Source organism: Dermacentor variabilis, chromosome 3 (assembly GCF_050947875.1).
Source record: "Dermacentor variabilis isolate Ectoservices chromosome 3, ASM5094787v1, whole genome shotgun sequence".
In the NCBI taxonomy this organism is placed as follows: Eukaryota; Metazoa; Arthropoda; class Arachnida; order Ixodida; family Ixodidae; genus Dermacentor; species Dermacentor variabilis.
The window spans coordinates 128,839,401-128,861,168 of record NC_134570.1 but is presented as its reverse complement, the minus strand read 5'-3'; the positions used below and the strand labels follow the sequence as shown (position 1 = coordinate 128,861,168).

Here is a 21,768-nt window from a genome sequence, read left to right as displayed (position 1 = left end):
GTATTCAGCGCATACAGTGACACATCTTGAAATCAGAAATTCTGATAATCTTGAACGAATCCTGGGAATCTATTATATTGTGAATACAATGGCCACCATGAACAGAAGTGATGGCGCCAGGGACAATAATGAAGACGAGAAACATGCCACTGCAGTTAACACACTCAACAGATTTGGGCTTATACAAAATCACCTGTGTCTGTAGGACGCATTCGCCATTAGCATTTTTGCGAAGTTGAGCAGCCCTACCTCAGGCGTTATTTCCATAGAAAGGCTTAGTAGCCGCACGTGCGCGTAAAATGCGCTGACGCTAAATCACTGCGAGTATTTTGATTATGAAAGCTTCGATATCCTACGCAGACTTTATTTAATTAACGCATATAAGGATTCAGAAATATTTGTACAAGCAGGGCACACGTGCAGAGCTTTAACTTATCACTGAGGCGAAGTGTGCCAGGAAAGAAAAGACGGTGTCGCTGACACGAAGCGTAATGAGGTCGATTGCTAACAATGCTCGCCGGTCAAAGCTGCGAGAACGCTCACTTAGTATTTAAAGCTGAGCAACCCCACGAAAGAGCTCCATACGCGTGTTCGACAGCCAACAACGCCCGTTGTTAAAAAACGCATGCGATGGCTGCCTGTGTAATGCGAGTTTTTATTTTTTTAATTATCTTAACAGACAAGAATTTATTTTTGCAATTGTCTTTGTGTACACATTATTTAGCTTTTTGACCTTCACTACACTAATAGGCGGGCGTTATTTAAGCGCGAAATTTAAATGCATATTTGAAAATTACAACACATTCACGAATGAAATTTTAAGCTAATTAGTTTAGGCACACATTAAAATTTTTGAATTTCTTTATGTCAATTTCGGAAGGCGCATTTACTTGGAACCCTATTGACAGATACACATATTTCCATATATGCATTCCTAAGAAGAGCGGTGAAAAACGTTTCGCTTCCACTTATGTCTAACCTTGAATGCATAAAAACTTGCGTTATTTAAGAAAGTACGTCGAACACTTGTGCATTTTTATGACAGTATTGACCGCGTTTAACTCAAAACGGGTGCTAATTTCACACTTATTCAAAATGAATATGCCTGGAAGCTCATTTTCTTCACTTTGTGAACAACAATTCATGTCCTAAGTTCGGTGGTTTAGTGATAAAGTTTGCTAAGCATTCAACTACGCACTTCAATTTACTGTGAATTATAGTCCGCCTCTTAAAGTAATCCACGTCGATTAGTCGAATTGTGCTATACACCACATCATATTTTGAAACTTTTGTTAACCCTAAAAAAAGAACATGGCACATCATACGCTGCCAACTGAACGGCTGACGTCTGTGGTCAGCTTGTGTCATTGTTATGAGTAAAAAACTCGGAAGAAAATGTTGCTGTGCTCGGCAAAAATTTCCCGATAGAAAATAAAACAAGGAACTTGTTTCCTTATTTTTAGAGCAAAAATTTGTTCTCCCGTGACATAAGGTGTAAATGGAGTTCAGAGAGTATTTTTTTCTTTTTTATCTAGAAAACTTCACTGATCACAATCGATCGAAGAGATTATTTCGGGCATTCACTTTAAAACTCCGAGGAGAGCTAAATGACTTCTTCGTTTTTATCCATAAGAATGGCGCCTACGCCGAATAACTTGCCTACTACAGTGGGTCAGTACATCACTGACCTGTCTTAAATGCTCGCACTCAGCCCACCCCTGTGGGTTGAAACTTGCTTGCCACGCTTGAGGAAATCACGGTCGGCAACGAAGTACTTATACATGGTGCCATAATTATAATGCACCAGCATTAAAATACGGGGTGTTCAAAATTAAGCTTTATGGTGTTCTTAAAATAATGCACCGGGAGGCCCGCGAAGACCACCTGTGCAAATAAGTTATGCGGTCAGCGGGACACAAAGTGCGATTATAATTATCGACGTCAGCAGCACAATTAACTAAAATTGAATAATTACTCTTCTGTTAACTGCAGTAAGTGTGTATGTTTGCATTGAAAAGCTACAGGCAGTCGTGTTTCTACACAATCAGTTGAAATAATACTTCCAGTGTGTCTGTGCTCCGAGATATCCGAACTCAAATTTTAGTTGTCGTTCGCATGATGACCCATGCAAGGGAGTTAAGGTTCGGCGCGAAGCTCCTCCCTGACGTGATGCGGCTGTTGCGTGCGGCGTTTAGTCTGAAAGCGCGGCGGAGGCTTTCGCAAAGTGCAAAGCACTGCCTCCGTCTTCTCCGCGAGCGGAGAAGCCGGAGGGCAGAGCGCGTGCTTAACGGTGATTAGACGAGCGAGCATGGCCCTTGCCTGGGCTACGCAAATAAAGTTACCGCTGACTTGCAAGTATTGCAAGTTTCACTGAAATCAAGAGCCACAACGGCACGGCGCGCCGCGCTGTCAGATCATTTCACCAGCCAAGTGGGGAAGGCGAACAGTTATCTTCGCCTATGCCTCCGCCTTGTTGTCAGACTAAACGCCGCACGCAACAGCCGCGTCACATCAGGGAGGAGCTTTGCGCCGACCCTCCCTTAGCTGCATGCCTAATCATGCCAGTTACAATTTGAAGTCGAATATCTCGAATCACAGACACGCTAGAAGAATTCTCCCAAGTGAAACTGTCTAGAAACATGACTGCCTCTAAGCTTTGAATACAAACATACACACTTACTGCAGATAATAAAATGTTAACTATTCAATTTTAGTTAATGGGAGTGCTCACAGCGATAATTATCAACTCACTTCATCATCGTCATAATTTTTATTTGCACCACTAATACAAGGCGAAAAAGGGGAGAGCAGGAAAAAAAGCCGTAATTTGAGCCTAAACTGCCTGCAAGTTTATGTCCCCCTGGCCACATAACCCATTTGCACAGGTGGTCTCCGTATGCCTCCCTGTGCCTAACTTTAAGAACACCGTAAAGCATAATTTTGAACACCCGGTTCATGCAAATTCCACGTAGCTGGACAGAACCAAAGTAGTGCTGTTTGTCATGGCTTGGAGATACTCGGAATGCTTTTCGCATTCCGTCTAATTATATAATTAGTCTTAATTATTTCATCAACTTATCAAATATTACGACTACATGAGAAGTGTCACTGAGAAGATTGTGGGGCAACATGAAAAACTCCCGATACAGCTTTCGGTTTCTCAATAGGTGCTACATAAATGCGTTTTTTCTTGCATGAAAGAAGCCCGCGAATATACGAAAAATTGCCGCTCCCGACTGGTCACTCGAAGCACCACGCTTGTATTCGCGGGCTTCTTTCGCGCTCCGAAATGTAGCGCGTATTGCAGCGGATAGCTGTAGCGGGGAGTTTTTCAATTTCGTCTACGATTGTCTCTGTGACACTATTCATTTAGTTATATGTGAGAAGTTGATTAATCAGTTATGACTAATTGTGTAGTTAGGCGGTATGTCAACAAATTTAAGTATCTCCAAGCGACAGCAAAGAACACTACATTGGTTCTGTCTAGCTAGGTGGCATTTGCGTATTTTTAAGCCTTGATGCATTATAGTTGACAACGTTGTATATTGTGCTCGTCTCAATTAACGCTGGTAGAAAAGTTTCAGAGAATGCTCATCAACAACGGTGTGATAATAAAGGAATAATGTTGCACAGTGATACACCGGTCTCAGTTATCAGGAGGCACATTAGAGCATCAAGAATTTTCAGAAAAAGTTTAAGCACAGGCTGCTGCGCTGAATGTGGTTAACAGATTTGCGCGCAGAACAAGTAGTCGCATAGTTTGAGACAGCAAGGTTGACGTAATTGACTTACTACCTAGCAAGATTTCTGGACGCTAATACGCTTGGGAGAGTAGACCTTAGAGATATCGATGATTAAATACACAACGACACCGCTATAAATACCAAGTGAATTCCAGGCATTGATGTTTAGGAATGTCTGGTGCACGCGCATCCGTAAGTTGTGGCTCAATTTCAGTGGGTACTTGTCATAAGGTCGCAGAATGTGCAGTTTAATACTGCTAACCCAACCTGCTTTCGTACTTGTGTACATGATTTTAGCACTTAAGTGGTTGTATGACCACCTTGCCAAATTGCATAGTACATTCGGCTAAAATGTTATCTTCTTCGTTGTTACCTGTGATTCAATAACAACGCCAAGCACTCTCCCAGTTGGCGAAGTCAAGTTATTCTTCGCAATGCATTAATTAAGATCCAGCTCGGTGTTCTCTTTTCGGAACACTTCTTACCTGCGACGCAGGCGAAGTGGTGAGTGTGTAAGATATTCACATTATATCACAGCAGTGGTGTTACTCTGCAAAATATTGTGTAGGCACCACTGTCTTCACCTGAAAGTTTGTCATATCACAGACATGAAAAGCTAATCAACTTGGACACAAGCAAATAAGTTCGCTGGCCTGCGTCATGGAGGGCGATCAATATTATACATATGCGTAACGCCCCATGGAAGCTAAAGATGATGTCACGATAACTTACTGCCTACGGAGGGAAAGTACACAGTGCAAGTGTCTTCTTTTTCACTACGAAAGTCACAAGTTTTGCAGAATTCCGATCACAGCCTGTCTTCTTTTCTTTCTTTTCCACGAGCCGCTCACATGCCACTCGTACACTACCACGACGAGCCAAGAAAACCCCAGAAAAAGCAATATCCCTGACAACATCCGGAAAAGCCCGTCGTACGATTTATGGTAGTCCCGGAAGTAACCTGCAAAAAAGGCAGAAGAAGCTCAAGGACTGCGCAAGGAAAGAGGGTATGTAACAGATACGGTCACACTCTCACGTACATTTATTTCTCGGCACGCTTTAGACAGAGATAGGGAACATTAGGCGAAAGCAAGTAAGTCAGTAAGTAAGTAAGCAAGCAAGCAAATAAGCACGTAATAAGTAATTTTGTAAGGCAAGACAGGCACGCGAAAACTATACTCTCAGCTATAGCTTTCAGAAAATCCCGGAGGCGCCAGACCGAATGTGAAGCAGCTTGAAGTAATCCAGATACCATAGTTTGGTGCAGACAAAATTAAAGCGTGACGATACCTCACTTAGCTGCACAGATACGCTGCTGTGTATAGCTATGGTATACCTTCTAAACCTTGATTTGTTTCCACGTTGTAACAAGCATACGTTATCACCGTGATCGTGTTTGGCTCACTTTCTCGTTTTCTTTTCTCAGTCTCTCCTTTGTTTTCAAGACGGCAAGTTGGGCCAGTTGGTTGGAATTCATAGTGAGGTTCGTTACAGTCAGTTAGTGCGATAGCAATTATAGGGACTCTCCAAGCGCATACTTGCCGTCGGCGTCACCGTGCTATTGCGTATAAAGTCAAAGCACGATAACATCGTCGCTGTGCGCCCTATGCTGCATTTGCAAGTGGAAGCTTGCAAGAGTTAGGCGACCATCGTGGCTCAATCTCGCGCGTGCAGAGGAAAACGGGGAGGAAGCGTGCAGTCTTCAGGCACGCGCGGGGCATCAGGGAGAGGACAGCGAGAGGAAGGGTAGCGTTTTACTACTAGGGCTGCTGCGTACGGCACTCGCGGTCACGCGTGCCCCATATCTTGAAAGCTATCTGTGATGTGGACAAAGCGCGCCGACTATCGGTAGCTTCGTAGGCGCTGTGCTTTTGACACGTCGTTCGCGTTGAAGCGAGACGCAGCACGAAGGTTCATTCGCTTGCTCGTGCTGCCGCGCCTCCGCACTCCAGAGTTTTTACAGCGAGTTACCGCGTCTATCGAGCGAGATGTGTTCATGTTAACCTGTGAGCGCGTCACACCGTGCTTGTTAAGTTAGTTAGTAAGCGAATCTTTACAAGTTTATACAAGTTTATATAGCTACTACCCTTACTTCCTATAGGTGTCTACTAATTTGCTATCGCAACTGGTGCTCCACCTTTCGGGCGAAGCGGCGACTCATTTAGCCATACTTACCTATGACAAACGGCTTGGCGATGAGCAGGATACCTGCGACAAATCCTGCTGTGCCGTACGAAACGGGTAGTCGATCCTGACGAATGTAGTCGGCCTGCAGGACACCATACATGGCGTTGCCAGAGCCCATGAACATTGACAACACAAGACAAACGCCCACGAACGGGAGGAAAGCTGTCATCACAGGCAGAAGCGCTGTGGTGACTCCGAGGCCGAGGTAAGTGGTGCTGAGAAGAGCGCTCCGGCTCAGTAGCCCCTTGTCGACGAGCGCAGGAAGACAGACGCCGCCGAAGATATCCGTCGTAGAGATTATGGGCAGTATAGATATCGTCTTGAGGAAACCCAGCTGCTTGTCCGTGGCGTAATCATCGATAGTGCCGATGAACATGTCGAAGCAGTAGTTGAAGAGGATCCATGTGCCCAGTATGACGTAGTACATCGGGCAACTGAACACCCTTCCTTCCCGGAGAATGATGTTTGTGTGTGAAGGCGACCCTGGTTCTGCCGACCCGCTCTCTGCGTGGACAGCGGTTTGAGATGACACCCTTCCGTCACTGGTGGACTTGTAAAGGCTCCCCCTAGTTGCTCGCCTGCACCATCGACGTGACAGGTACAGCTCAGTCAGCATTCCTGTGCTTTCACTTTGTAGAATGTTCGCTTTCCGGGTAAAATAGATTTTAAAGGCCGCATGTATACAATAATTTTGGCCCAGCGCAAACATATTTACCTTCGCAGCATTTGCCATAATACATATTGAAGTGCTGTGCAATGCAACAACAACAATCTACGGAATGTCCTGTGCCCCATCTAGTCGAAAGCTATGCTTTCTGGCGTAAGCCCACCAGAAAAAGAAATAAATAGAATAAGGGCCTTGCAATGAGCGCCGCAGGTCGCCTTCCGCGTGTCATCCACTAAGTGAAAGTTTCATGGGGAGATTACTAGCGTACACAGGGCGAGCCCTCTTCTCTTTTTTTGGAACATTGCCCGCTGTCGTTAATGTCAGACTGATACGTGCCCTAGCCTTCACCGCACCTCATGAGGTTCGTAAGCGGGACTACAGCCACGTTACGTTGATTGACAAGTTGATGAATCAGCCTGTTAGTGGTTAAGTTATTGTTTTGAAGGGTTAATTATAGTAACCACACTCAACATGTATACGCTCATCGTTTGCGCTATATTCATTTCAGACCTGCTTCGTTCTCAGTATTGTTGATGACTGCAGAATCAAGCGTAAGATGTAGCAGTGTCTGCAGCGTGCTATTCAATCTCACTCTCGATTCTGCGAAGCATGCATTGGTATAACTGTCGAGTGCGCAGCCCTCGTTGTCTGCTTTGAAAGTGTTTTTGTTTTTCTTCGCGCACAAAAATAAACACACTTTGAAAGCGAGGTGAGTATCCGAAATCAAACTGGGGATTTGCCAGGTTCGGGCGGCATTGATCATACTATCGCTCGCCACAGGGCCCATTCTATAGCGCACTCGCAGTGCTATACTTAAAATTCATGGAGCTGTTTACACAAGCTGTAAGGCTAACTTACGCTGCTCCGCACGCGGTGTTCATATCGCTCAAAATATCGGTAATTCAAAGGCGACGTGACTCTGTATAAATGGAACTATACACACGTGAAAACGCTAAATCAAGAAAAGCACATGTTACACCGATAAAAATTTAAATAAATTCTAGAGGTTTACATGCGAGAACGACGAAGTGATTATCAGACACGATGTATTGACAGACCATAAATTATTATAATTGGCTACCTGGGACTATTTAACCTGCACTAAATTTTATGTACATGAGCGTTGTTGCACAGAGCAAGCGCGCTACTCTGGCGCTATAACGTAGCCAACGTCACGACACAGCACGTCCTGCACGGCACTACGCTTTCTTTTTCTCACGCTTTCGTTCCACCGACGACGAGCGTGGACCTTCATTGCGGCGAAATCGTGTCAACAGTGTCAGCAGTAGCAAGACCCAAGGTAGCATCACATTACGCCTTATTCGCATCCACGTGTTCGCCATTGCTCCTTGCAGTAGCAGTGATCCCCGTCACACACGCCAGTACTGCGGACTGACCTCAGCAACAGACGCCGTGGAAGCGCAGATGGGATCGCCCACGTGGCGGCGGATGCCGTGGCCACCGGCAACTACGCGCATGCGCAGGCTGTTTCCTCTCCGCACCTTCTCCACTTTTACTCTAGCCTCTTCCTCTACTTTACTGCCTCTTCTCCTGCTGCGCTACGCATTCACTTTCATCTTTCGCTATGCTCGTTCACCGGGTTACGAGGTACGACGCGGAGGCGAGCCAGCGCTAAACGCAGGAACGGGCGCCTAAGAGCTGCCCTTTAAAATGTTTTGCGACGAATACTGGGCTGAAAGCTGTAGAGTTTCAGTTTCAGGGGAACCTGACCACAAGTGCTCTAACGTAAAGCTCTTTCGAACTGCTTCGATTCGATTACTGCAATCAGCCCGAATTCTACAACTCGAGGAAAATCGTAAAACGTATTTGAAGCTAACCCTCTTGGTCAGTCTGTCACGCATCCTCACGAAAACCGAAAAAAACTCCCCACCTGATATGACATACACAGTGATTAATCGTACGCTGACTGATCAAAAGAACAAAATATTTCCGATGCCACAGCCTTTGCTCCTTCCGCCCACCACTATTTGCCAAAAGCTTTGGGCTGCGCTCAGTTCGCTGTTCGCTTCTCTGTTACGCTAAGTCAAAGTTCCGCGAAATCTCACAACGTCAAAGTGACGTTTACGCGTTAGATATATCATTAATATGGTGAAAAAAAAACAATCATTTAATAGCCGGAGACTTGCCCATTACGAAAGAAACAGAAGATGTCAGCCAACTCAGCTCTGTCAGCTCTGGCAATGGCTACTTGTAGCTCGTCGGGAGACCAAATTTATTTGCGTGTAATAAAACATTTATGTCGCAGTATAACTTTGTCGATGCCTTTTGATCCGTATACGTCATCGCTCTGCCAAGTCTTCTTTCTTGATGACCTGCTTTACCAACATTTGTAACCTTTTCTTGGGCGTACCGTGACTTTGGGGCACCCACCGCAAGCTATATATAGGCAAACGGAAGTGCGCCAATCACACGTGCCGGCATAACCCTCCTCGTCCGATTAACTACTTTCACTTCGCTAGCTCGGCGCCAACGAAACCCTATCCAGTTGTGTGGGCTCCACGTCTTTTGTCAGCCGATTACCTAAGAAAACCTTATGAATGTATTTGAAATTCGAAAGCAAACAAACATTACCTCCTATAAACGAGGGTAGCGTTTCATTGCGCTGTTAAACACCGCTGCGGCTAACCGCCCGATGCTTGCGACGGCGGTTACGTAAACTTGACGCCAGGACATTCAATAATTACCAATTGTAACAGTTTTACATTACACGGCCCCACGTCGCAAAGAGGGCATAGTGAAAGCATTCCAGCAAAAAGACGCAAACAATAATTGCGGCAAGGTATAAGCACTGAAGCTTTGTAAAAGAAGATACAGAAGGAGAAGTCAAATGTACAATTATATTGTACGCAAAAAAAAGCGCTATAAAGAAACGTGTAATATATAAGCAAGCCTCAGAACAATTTAAAAGTGCGCCGAAATGTCACGGCCTATTCTCTACTCATTAGCTTTTGTAGTAAAGATAAAACAATATATTAAGAGTTTGTTGGAGCTTAAATTTTATATCGTGTATTGACGCTGCAAAGACAATGCGAAATTACGGGTGCTTATTATTCCAAACCATGGTCACGTCGCCATTATAAAAATAAGTTCGCTAACTTGCCATCCTTACTTCATTCTGCCCAGTTGTTACCACGATAAATTTTCTTTTTTTTATAAAACCATGCCCATTCATGACATGTCATAAATTCGGTCATTTCTTTCGATTTCGCTGCTAGTATACTCCTAAGAAGACACTTTTCACAAGTAAATACATCTGCCTAATGAGCGTTACATCTTCAATTAAATGTTCCAACGTTTCTCCAACTTCATTAACCAAATGTGTGACGCAAGTAGTTTGATTTTTTAGGAGGGAATGTTGCGTTTGCTTGAAAAACGTATTAGTAAGATTTAGGTTAAATTAAATTATGGAGTTTTACATGCCAAAACCACTCGAAAACTTTGACTGCAGAAACAGGCTGCGCTAGGGCCTAAATAAATGGTGTCAGCACCTCGTTGGTATTTTGATAAAACCTCGAGTGGTATATTATTTCTTTCAACAGGAAGTTTTACAGCGAAGCTCTTCATGCCACTAGAAAAGCTCAAAAACGTTACATGCCGGTTTTAACAGACTTATGAAAAAAAAATAAAATTTATGTATCGCTCATGCAGTTTATATTTTGACGAATCGTGAAAAATCTTTCAGGCAATGTGCAGACATGTTTGGAAGTGTGTGCCGACTAGGTATTAAACAAAGATTGCTAAACCCTTGTTATCGGCCCATTTAGAGGCCTTTTACGCAAAAATTACGAGCTTCTGCGCTCTGTTTGAGGACGAAAAATGCCCGAAACGTCATAGTTGGAGGAAATAAGCGCCATTTTATTGGTGACTTCTACGGAATGTTTCAGGTGTCTGAGTTAATTACGTGCTCTAAACGCATTACCGAATACTTTTCTTTCCCAATGTTTACGCTTCATACGAGTCATGCACTGGTGTTCGCCCGGTCTTCTCAACAAACTACGCGAGGCACGCTAAATATATTTCATTGCAGCAGCAAGTATGCTGCGTTTGAGACGACGAGAAATGTTTGGTTTGTTTAGGTAAATTAGAGCTTTTACAGAAAGTTAGTTATTCCAGTGTTCCGGCGCTTCACAATGCGGTTATCTTTAACGTTTTCCAGAGAACTAAAATAATTGTGCAAGAAAGCAAATACAAATATAAAGCAAAATAGGTGGTACGTTAAGTGCAATGTGTGGCTAGATCTTCACGTTCTTGTTTCAATTAGATGCATCGGAACATTTAAAGGAACCATCGTTGTTCCCCTATTTTTATGGGTCATACGAGGTCCATTGTTGCTTTCTCCCAAGGAGGTCTTGTGTCTCCGGTTTCCTCAGAGACTCAATAACGTACGTTGTTTATACTTGGCGAAATTAAGGGGTCATTGTGGGCACTGTGAGGGAAAGTTAAAGTGCGTAGGTTGATTTTGACTTGAGAAATACATTACGTATGCAAGTGCTCCAGAGCATTCTGAATGTTTAGGTTTTACAAGCACCAAAAAAATTTTCCCACTTCCTTGTCATAACTACAGATGCCATGAAAATCTAATTTGACAAACTTCGGAGGAATCCTCTGACAAGTAGGTGTGCGAATTCAAATGCATGTAGATGAAATACAGCCTGTGCAAAACATTACTTTATGAAGTGCTCCAAATCGGTATATGGCCCCTTTTTGATCTGTGTTTCCCAGTGTACCGAAGCAACTCTACTTTGTACAAAATTTAAGTTGTGAATAGGGAAAACCATTTCAGTTTGTGCATAAACACGAAATACTTGGTACTTCAATGAAATATACACAACGTGCCTCGCGTAGTTTACTGATAAGACCGGGCTGACACAAGTGCATGACTCGCATTAAGCATAAACATTGGGAGAAAGCAAGTATCCGGCAATGTTCAGAGCATATAGGTAATGCAGAAACCTGAAAAAAAAATCATTTTCCCCGATATGAGAACAACGTCTCGCTCCATAACTCAATCAAAACTTCTATGGCGCGACATTGGGACAACCCCGAACATCAGCAAGAGCGTCCCCATAGACTTGACGCTGGTTTACCATTCCGGCTTGCACTCCGGTTGCAGAGAGGCCAGGAACCACTCATTCAGCGATTACGGCTGGGTGTGGCATGCACCAACCGATACCTTCATAAGATTGGACAAGCACGGGACCCTGAATCTAGCGTCTGTCGCCCTCCCAAAACAATATAGAGGTTCAGCTTGTCCGGTATTCCGGTAAAGCACAGGCGGATGGGGCGGGGCGTTGGAGCGGAGGCGTAAACGGGAGCAGTCTGCATGGTGCAGCCAGTGCAGCCAGCGCAGTGCTCAAACAGACAAAAACTGCTAATATTGCATTAACCGAGCGTATTTTTCCTCGCTACTGGTGTAAATTTTTGGCAGCAACATGATTACGCCAGTGCCGAAAATTTACACCAGCAGTGAAGAAGAATACGCTCGGTTAATGCAATATTGGCTGTTTCTGTCTGTTTGAGCTCTGCGCCACCAGGTGCCTGCACCATGCAGACTGCTCATGTTTATGCCTCCGCCCCAAAGCCCCAACGCCCCCGTCCGCCTGCGTTTTACCGGAATACCAGACAAGCTAAACCTCTCTAATAGCTCATGTACTTTGCGTGTGCCCTCATTATGTGGCCTAACGAAGAATACTTAAGTCTATTGTTGACTGCTTGGACTCCCTCCCCTTTTCGGAAGAAAAGCTTTTTGGAGCGTGGAGAAGAGTTGACTTTGCCCAACGTGCAATAAAATCACTCTTGAACTTTCTTAGACTGGTCTGGACGATCGCCTCTAGAACATGTGATACGTGCAGTCAGTCCAAAATGTGTTTGTGTGATAATTTATTGTGAGAAGATTACTTTTTGTGTGGACAAGATTACTCTTGCGTGTATTACGTCTACTGTACGCATCAGCATATTGGACAGCGTGTATATAGTAGCTCATTGCACCATAACCTACGTTTCCCTGTATTTCCCACTTCCCATTTCCCCAGTGAAGAGTAGCAGGCTAGAGACACGCTCGCCAGGCCGACCTCTCTTCCTTTCTCTTCATTAAAGTCTACCCCTCCTAGTCCTGAAACATTCCGTAAAAGCAACCAATAAAGTGGCTTTTATTTCCTGCAAATATGAAATTCCTGGCATTTGTGGTCCTGAAAAAGAGTGGTGAAGTTTTGTAAGTGTTGCAGTAACGTCTCTAAATGGGCCGATAACAAGCCCTTTGAGAATAATTTCGTATGCAAGTGACTTGGAGCATTATAAGTGTCTTATTAGCGTCGCTAAATTGAGGCTGGTGCCCTGCCATAACTAAACATTGAGGGAAGATTGAATTTATCCAACCTGGGCGCTGGTCCTATCGTTTGTGTTCTTCTTCTGTCCTGATATTTGCGCCTGCTCTTTATAGATTCAAGCATGAAACAACTAGCACAAGCAAGAGTTTTACTTGCTGGAAGAACGCTGCGGAAAACTTGAGTGGGAACTTGTAGGCACGCGTATCAAATGCAGCCTCCTCGTAAAACATTTCTTTCTGTAGATTCTGAGAGCGCTATGTGGCCATTTTACGCTATGCTTTTTAGTGTCCCATGCGATCTCTACGTTGCACAAAGTATATACCGGTTGTTTGAGCGAACACTTGCATAAAGTATTTTAAATTGCCTGTAGCCGATAGCACAACTCTAGTCCATGAGCTGGTCTGCTCCAAGAGGCCGACATTACTTGTACAAAAAATTGAAATGAATATTAGATTAACTATAGAAAAGGCATTAATCTTTTAACTAATTGGCATTTGGCACCATATTGGAATTTACAAATTCTATCTGGAGAGTTTGCAAGGCGGATCCACTTGAAACAAATTCTACGGATGACACTAGTTTCGCGATAATAAATACCAAACTTTGCGGAGAAATTCATTCGAGTTCAAGGTACTTTTGAGCTTCAATGCAGAAAATGACGTTTTGTTAAGGAAGTAAGTGGTACGACAGTGCATTTTAATTGCACGCTGGAAGGTGCATATCGCGTAAACTGTGTCATCCACATAACTCTTTTCAAATTGATATGCCTTGCAGTCTCAGCCGCTGGAATTTGTAGGTTGCAATAAGCACCACAAGATAATTAACAATACTTAATTAGTGAATTTGCGGTAGTTAGGTGGTTATCAGTTTCAATTTTTTTCTGCAAGTAATGTACGCCTCTTCGAGTAGGCCAGTTCATGGACTAGAATTGCGCTATCTGCCAGAAGCAATTTTTAGAAAATTTAAATTGTTTCTTGAATGACATTGTATTGCCTAAAAAAGGGGTCCCGCTATGAGTTATGTGTAGACAAAATTGACCCATTGCGCTTAACGATGGTGTGAATTAAATTACGTAACATGCACCGCAGAGCATATATGAATAAATTTTTAGTGTCGGAAAACTTAGTATGCGGTTCGTAACAGTGCCACTCAAGACACGAATAAAAGGAAGGTAAAAGGAATAAAAGGAAGGTTGTCGTTTTTACTTTTCTTTTGTCCGTGTCTTGAGCTGCAGTGTTACAAAGCTTAGAATGAATCTTAAACAACTGGCCTAACTTGCCGTCTTGATTTTATATACGGTCTTGCCATAACCAGAGGTGCCCCCATAACCAAGGTTGGCAGTAATGGAGCACCACTAAGGCAAATATGTGTACATGTAGTATGTTTTGTTTTCTTTCTTTGTATTTCACTCGGATGTACGAGGTCCACCCGGTGTCTTTGGTTAACTAAACGATGGGCCTTGTTTATGTGAGGTAGAAGTAAGGGCCGGATAACAGGCAATGTGTAGGCAAAGCTCCATCTGTGTAGTTTATATGTGGACTTTGTAATAAATTACATATTCCGGCGTTTTGGAGCGTTATGATCAAGTTCCAACCACGCAAAACTTACCCTGTTTTCCTAACAAAACTACAAATACCACTGAGATAAAATTTAGTGAATATGGGGGGCGAGGAGGGTAAGGGGAAGGCTATGGTAGGTTTGTGTGCGAAATGAAATACAAGGGGAATAAATAAAACCAGTGCAAAAAAAATCCTGTAGCATGAGCTTGTAAGTATTAAATGGTCGTTTTACGCAGTTATTAAGCTGTTTTTATACGCTGTTTTCGGCTAAAATTGCGGTCATAGTATGAGTTCTGTGCCTGCGAAATTCATATTGTTTGAGTTAAATAATACCAGCGCAGTTAGCTACGTATTCAAGCACCACAAAGCATAAATGATTGAGTTTGACAAACGGCGCAAAGTCTAGAGCGCAGTATCAGACGAACCAGAACGCGCAAAGTTCTAAACGATGTTGCATAGTCACACGCAAATGATATTCTCATTGCACCTGCTTGAACAAAACAGCTTCGCTGGATATTGGGTTGTGATTATTCTGCAAGATCGCACAAGTCCAGTGTCATTTTAGTTTTTCGGCGGTTTAACGTTCTTTCTTCTTTTCCAAGGTGTGGGGGCGGGACACTCACCTAGAGAGCTGTTAATTTTGAGACAAAGTTCAGCGACAACACGGAGGAAACAATTGCTGGCTCTTCCGTAGTCGAGAGTAAATGTATGCATAAAATGGCTGCCGGTAAAGCAGACTGGTTGGAGACGGTACTAGCCATAATCTTAAAATCAGTGTAGTGCACGTTCGAAACGGCACACCCCACCACATCACACCGTACCACGCCATACTGTGCACTGGTCCGTATGGACGCAATAGTTTCCTGTCGCAGACAGAACCTCATTTCAAGTATCGGCTGAGTCAAACGGCCGTTCGCGGGGCACACCGGACGCTGCCGGCGCGCCAGACGCATCACGGTACTCGCGAACCACTGGCGTTGGAAAGAGCACACATCACCAAAAGAAGAAAATCAAGTGTACAGTGACCTGTATCTGCCTTCTGAACGTCGCTATTGAAAACAGTAAACTTCAGCGTACTGCAGGTTACAGCTCGAGTGATATTCTGTACAAACATTAGGAAGAACTCGGAAGCAATATTTTACAGCGGTGCTGTATATGGCTAGATGATTCGTCCTTCCATCGCCTGTGCGCCGGTAACTCACCCGGTGCAACGTCATGCGCATGCACCAAAAATAAATAGAAGGAGAGGCGCGCGACTGGCTTCGCCACTAGAGGCGCCGTTGCTCTTAGTCGCAGCCCAGCGCGCGCGCCGCCGTTTCTCTCCGGCTCTGAAATGGGCAGGCCACACGTCATAAGTACTCCTGAGGAGCAGGCTGCTTTCCATCAGCAACGCCACGAACAGAAACGGGAAATGAGCTCGTCTATGCAGAGCAGATGTTGCATCCCGGGCTGAAGAACAGGCTCGTGCAGCCGAACGCAAGCAGCAACTGCGTACCGAGGATCCGGCAGCCTATCAAGTCGTCGTTTAACGAACCGTCGCGATTAACCCAGTGATAAACACCGGGGCGACACGTTTCAGCCTCGCTGGTTAACCATCTGTACGGATTGCTTGGGCGGTCATGTTTTAGTTATTTTGGGAAGTAACTAGCGTATGTAATGGAGTCTTGACTGGTTGACCGCATGATTTCGTTTGGTTCTCGTTTGAGAGCTCGGATAACGGCTATGGCTTATGACTCAAGGGCACCTCAAGGTCGCCAACAACGGGAGCTAAAATAATGTCATGCTTAAAAACTAGGCATTACAGAGAATCATTACACTGACGAACCAGGAAACAGCAATTCTGTTAAAAGAAAAAAACTGTGCTGTATAGGTTGATGCGCGTCGCCGATTTGACTCGATTATCAACTCTATTTCGGAGATACATGGGAGCGCTTTTATTGGCCCTTATTCACTAAGTACAACATTAGATCGAGCACAAGAGGGTTGCCACAGTATCGGACGCGGTATGTTGTAGATGATTGTTTCATTTGATTTCGTTAGGAAAGTCCTTGTAGCTTCTTTCTAAATGCCCCCGCACTGCCGTTTACCGCTGTTATCATCCACTCCGCTCGACTGATAAGGAATGAAGAACTCAAAACTAAATTGATCTTTGTAAGATACGGCCACCGGAGCCCCATTTCGTTAATATTATTTTTGTATGATTCCATACCCTTCTCATGAGACGTCTCAATCGGACGTTACCGGCGACATACCGGGGATGCGACTTTGTAAGATTGATTGAGTGAGGGCAAGAAAAATTTAAAAAAGGAAATCATCGTTACAAATTATAAACCCAGGTATTGCTTCTTGCCCTATGGTGGCGTTGTCCACCCAGGAGTTTCTGTCCAGAAGCAGGGTGATGATAGTGAGGTTGACCAGGATAAGACCAAAGATGACGAGGGACAGGCGGAATCCGAATACATGCGTGGTGTACTCGAGCAAGTAGGGGAACACCATGGCCGAGGCTGCTGCACCAGCGTACATGATGCCATGAGCTGTGCCACGGTACTTGCTGAAGTTCTGGCTAAGGAACACCTGCAGCGAGCTGAATACCAGCCCAATGCCGATACCTGAAAAAAAAAATATAGCACAGCATATGTGTATTCAAGTTTCCTTAACTTCATGCAAACAATAAATGCCTTGACTAAGACACCGATGTCATTCACCGCAGGCACATCTTCGCATTGCATATTTTTCATCTTACCTTTCTTTTTATGCCTCGATCACCATGGAGTCCGAGAAGAAAACGACACTTGGCAATACGTAACAGTTTTGGCTGAGTGTTTGACCAAAAGTGTTGTTCATGTTTTGAATACTGCAGTATTTATTGTGCTCACTACTCAGTCTCATATACTAGGAGACGCTCAGAGCAAGAATGGACACAGGACAATTTTCGGTAAAAACAGAACGCCGTTCCAAATTCTTGCCGCTTCGAGATCTTCTATCAGCTAAGATTAAGCGAGGAAATCGACATTTCTTTTTACAGACATCTGCTAGCGGATTTCGCCTTTCTACAGGGGTCATTTAGGCGTTCGCTGTTTTAACTGCTATAATGTTCCGCTCGCGCAGTCACGCATAAAGGTAGCGCTGAATGTCTACCTACGCTACAAAAACTTTAAAAATGCTAAACTTTTTTCACAGCCTTTACGAATTGTCGGAAAACTAGTTTATAGACCAAAAAAAGCTATGAGGAAGCTTATGTAGCCGTAAACGTAGGCAGCCATAAGGATGCTAAGGTTCTAGCTCAATCTTTACGGCTTCGAGGAATACAGGGGCTGTGGTGCGCTAGTTGTTTTATCATGTCATCAGAGAGCTCTGCGTCCACCCTTTGACAACACTTGTAGGTGATCTTTAGGCAACGTTTCCTTTCTTTCTTTTTACAACGGCACTTCTGAGTCAACATTAAATAAGCTCGATAGAAAGCCTGCACTGCTTTAGTAGACTGGACATGTTGAAACAAATGACGCTATGGGCCTGCTACGAGCCGCGGGAACTCATGTGTACGTTTGCCATTTTGTTTGCGTAACATTTGTAATATATTTACGGCCGCACTACTAGCTTTTCAGTGAGCAGGAACCATCCCAGTAATTCAGGAAACTATATGGACGTTAGTGTTTACTGAATGTTTTTCCTGGTCAGCAACAACAGTGCCAAGACCCCGTGTATATTCGTGTTAAGTTGGCTGATACGCTCATGGGCATTAGAAATTAAACCTATGCCATGAAATTCACAAACCTCGAAGCTATCTCTGAGCGAAAGCATGTAAATCTTTACGATGGCACAAATATAGCAATGATAAGTATAAGGATTACCTATATTTCCCATATATATCCGGGGTCCGCGGAGGTTTCCACGACGGCGTACCAAAACCACGATATAATAATGAGGCGTACCGTAGTGGGGGACTCCGGATTCACCTTGACCACGTGGGGTTATTTAATGACCACCGAATGCACAGTACACTTGTGTTCTTGTGTTTAGGCTTCGTCAAAATGCCGCCGCTGCGGCTGAGTAAATACAGTATTTAGCGCGGAGAAACATTTACCAGCATTTAAGTTTGCATTTAAAGGGATTTCAGGTTAATTCAACACAAGAAATAATCACCAGCAAACAGCATGCGCGCGCTCCTTCCGAAGAAAAATGAGTCTGTTGTCTTCAAAAGACAATAAAAAATACAGTGGCGTTTCACTTCATGAACACAGGCTCATGAAGTGAAATTCAAGCATATGGGTGTCACTTCTCCATAACTGCGATAGCAATTATATGGACACTCCAGGCGCATTTCTGCCGTCGTCGTCGCCACGATTTTCCGTATTAAAGGCAAGGGTAATAACATCGTCCCCACGCGCCGTATGCTCTGCTCCCGAGTGAAAGCCTGCAACGGTGAGGCGACGATGGCGGCTCTATCTCGTGCGCGCAAGGGAGGAAAGCGGAAAGGAAGTGTGCCTCCTTCCGTCGCGTGCTAGGTTCCAGGGGAGGGGTTTGCCTATGCGCGTTGACACCATGTTTGTCAATTTTGTCATTATGCAAATGTTTTCAAGTTGACAGGAACCATAAAACTACTGATCTTCCTTTGCATAGCTCTTATTTGCTACTGCAATTGGTGCTTCGTCTTCTGCTCAATGCTGCGACGTTTGTACGTATGTTTCATGTCCGTTTTGCGAATTTCTATGAAGTCTGAAGTGCCATCAGGAAAGATGGCAACGTACTGTAAGTAAATGCGCAGCCTATAATTAATTTCTAGCAACTTGGTCGCACTCGGCGCTTGGCGACGACTTTGGGGTTGGTCGACTCGGGGTCAGTCACTGGGGTCGCCCGACCTTCTCGCATGGTGCTTGCCCACTGGCTCGCGAGACGAACTCGGTGCCTCCAGGCGCACGTGCAACCCGTAAAAACTGCCAGAGAAGGTTAACTTTGCGCGCCTACGACTACCCACCTCATCCGCGACGCTTCGCTTCCGGTCTCTTTCCCCCGCTTCGCTCAACAACACCTCGATTTTCATATAGGGGGCGCTGCTTTGCCCCACGCTCAAACCACGCTCGGCGCGCTGCTTCGTATTTACCCGGGTACCCTGTTCTCTGCTCCACTTCCAGGTGCCTTCCTCCTTCGGCGCTCGCTTCCTTTGTGGCTTCAAACAACGCATTGCCGATTTCACTGGCGAGCCGGGTGCGCTTACACGTTACGAATACAACTTAACCAGTTTATGTTTGCAGCTGACTCTGATTATACTTTGGGAGGTAGTGACAACAATATGCTGCGTAATATATCTGCCACAATTGAAACAAAACGAAAAATTCCGGCAAAGCCCAAATGCGATTAGCATTCAAGCATTCGAGCTGCCCACTGTATTGCAGAAGACACTTATTTGTAATTCTAAGCGGTCATTCTAAGATAATCCCCAGAGAGTTTTAGAATATAGGCTGCTGAGCACGAGGTCGCGGGATCGAATCCCGGCCACGGCGGCCGCATTTCGATGGGGGCGAAATGCGAAAACACCCGTGTGCTTAGATTTAGGTGCACGTTAAAGAACCCCAGGTGGTCAAAATTTCCGGAGTCCTCCACTACGGCGTGCCTCATAATCAGAAAGTGGTTTTGGCACGTAAAACCCCAAATATTATTATTATTAGAGTTTTAGAATTAGGGCCCTAAGACTTTGGGCCCCCAAGACGCGGCGCGTTGGTTGCTCTTGGTTTCGGAGGTGCATCAGACTTGCAGAATTCGGACAATTAGCAGCGTTGGAACGTATAATGGTTTCCAGCAAGTACGGACGCGAGCAGAAGCAGAAACGGACAGGACAACTCTGTGCATTTTCGGTTGTGTATCCCATACCTCTCTCATGGGGACTGTCCTATATCGGCCAGACACGTCGTTGCATTAATGACCGCATGCGTGAGCATCGCAATTTGCTACCTACAGGTAGAGGAGGGAACTTGCCATTGCATTGCAAAAAAAAAACAGGAATGCCGACCAGTTTTTGATAGTGAATCGATAGTGGGAAGAGAGTGCAGTAAACTGGAAAGAGAAATTAGCGAAGCGTTCCACATGAAAAAGTTGGGCGTGCATACATATGTGAGTGAACCTTCGGTCCATATCAATGATAAAGAACTTCAATTTCTCAATTTATCATGTTCATACACGTGTTATTGCCTTTGTCGGAAAGGGGCGTGACTTCGCTTTTGTGTACGTGTATAACTTTTGTTGCTAATTGACTACAAACCTTGTTATTGTTCTTGGGTCTATATGCATGCACGGCGGAGATTTGTGGTATGTTTTCACAATAAACTTCGGTTGTACGTCCAGCGTTGTCCTGTCCGTTTGTACTTACTTGTGCTCGCATCCGTAGTTGCTGGAAACCATTATACGTTCACCATGCGCCAACTGGCCCTGCAAACTACTACACTTTCGCGCTCGGCACGACGTAGTCGTGAAAGTAAAAGGCACTTGAAAGCGAAAAAACAAGAACAATAAAATACTTTTTTACAAGTGAATCCTGAAGGAGTGCATTTTTAAGAAAGAAAAAAAAATGCTTGGAGTAGTTTCTGATAAAAATATTGACTAGGTTATCATTTGTAGGACTTTTTTCTGCCCTTTTTAACCTAAGGGCTAGCAAATGACGCCGACCAGAGCTCAGATAGCATCATCTTGCGCTGCCCTGAGTAGCTTGTCTCTGAAGTTTGCGCTACAATCAACTTGACTGAGTGATATGAGACTTGGACGGCTGTGGCTCGTATGTCTCTCTTAGCTTTCTCGTCACCCGTTAGCGCTACCCAAGACGGCTTGGAGACCCAAGCTAGTTTTCAATTTTTGAGTCTTGGGTCAATGCGAATGCAAGAAGCCAGGACTGGCTTGGGTTCTGCACATTCGCACTTGCGGCCCACAATATTTTGGGGTCCCCAATTCTGAAATTCTCTATTGCCTCGGTTATATGCGACATACAATATTTCAGGTATTAGTCGACTTCGCTATGGCACACCATTGCCAGGGTCGGCCGCGACCATGACGGCAAGATCAGGACCGTATGATGACGGTTGTAACGACGATAGAAATACGTTGATGGAACGAAAAATGACGGCGGTGGGATTACGACAACTCCATGAAGTTTTCGAAATGAAGACGATGTCACGACGGTAGGGTGACGGTGACCGCACGGTCACAATGACATGACGATGAGCGTATGCCGTCGATTTGAAGACGACGACAGTATGCGGACAACGATTGCATGAAGA

General features: G+C 44.6%; 1 protein-coding gene across 1 annotated transcript in view; it reads right to left on the bottom strand.

Annotated features, from left to right (window-relative positions):
- Window positions 1-3,990: 3,990 nt before the first annotated feature.
- LOC142574739 (monocarboxylate transporter 5-like) overlaps window positions 3,991-21,768 on the bottom strand; it is a 28,508-nt gene continuing 10,730 nt past the window's right edge. The window contains exons 3-5 of the mRNA XM_075683761.1: window positions 16,815-17,112; window positions 5,919-6,508; window positions 3,991-4,704 (exon numbers count right to left, since the gene is read on the bottom strand). Coding sequence (XP_075539876.1) covers window positions 4,529-4,704; window positions 5,919-6,508; window positions 16,815-17,112 — 1,064 coding nt within the window. The 3' untranslated portion in view covers window positions 3,991-4,528. The remainder of the gene's footprint in view (window positions 4,705-5,918; window positions 6,509-16,814; window positions 17,113-21,768) is intronic.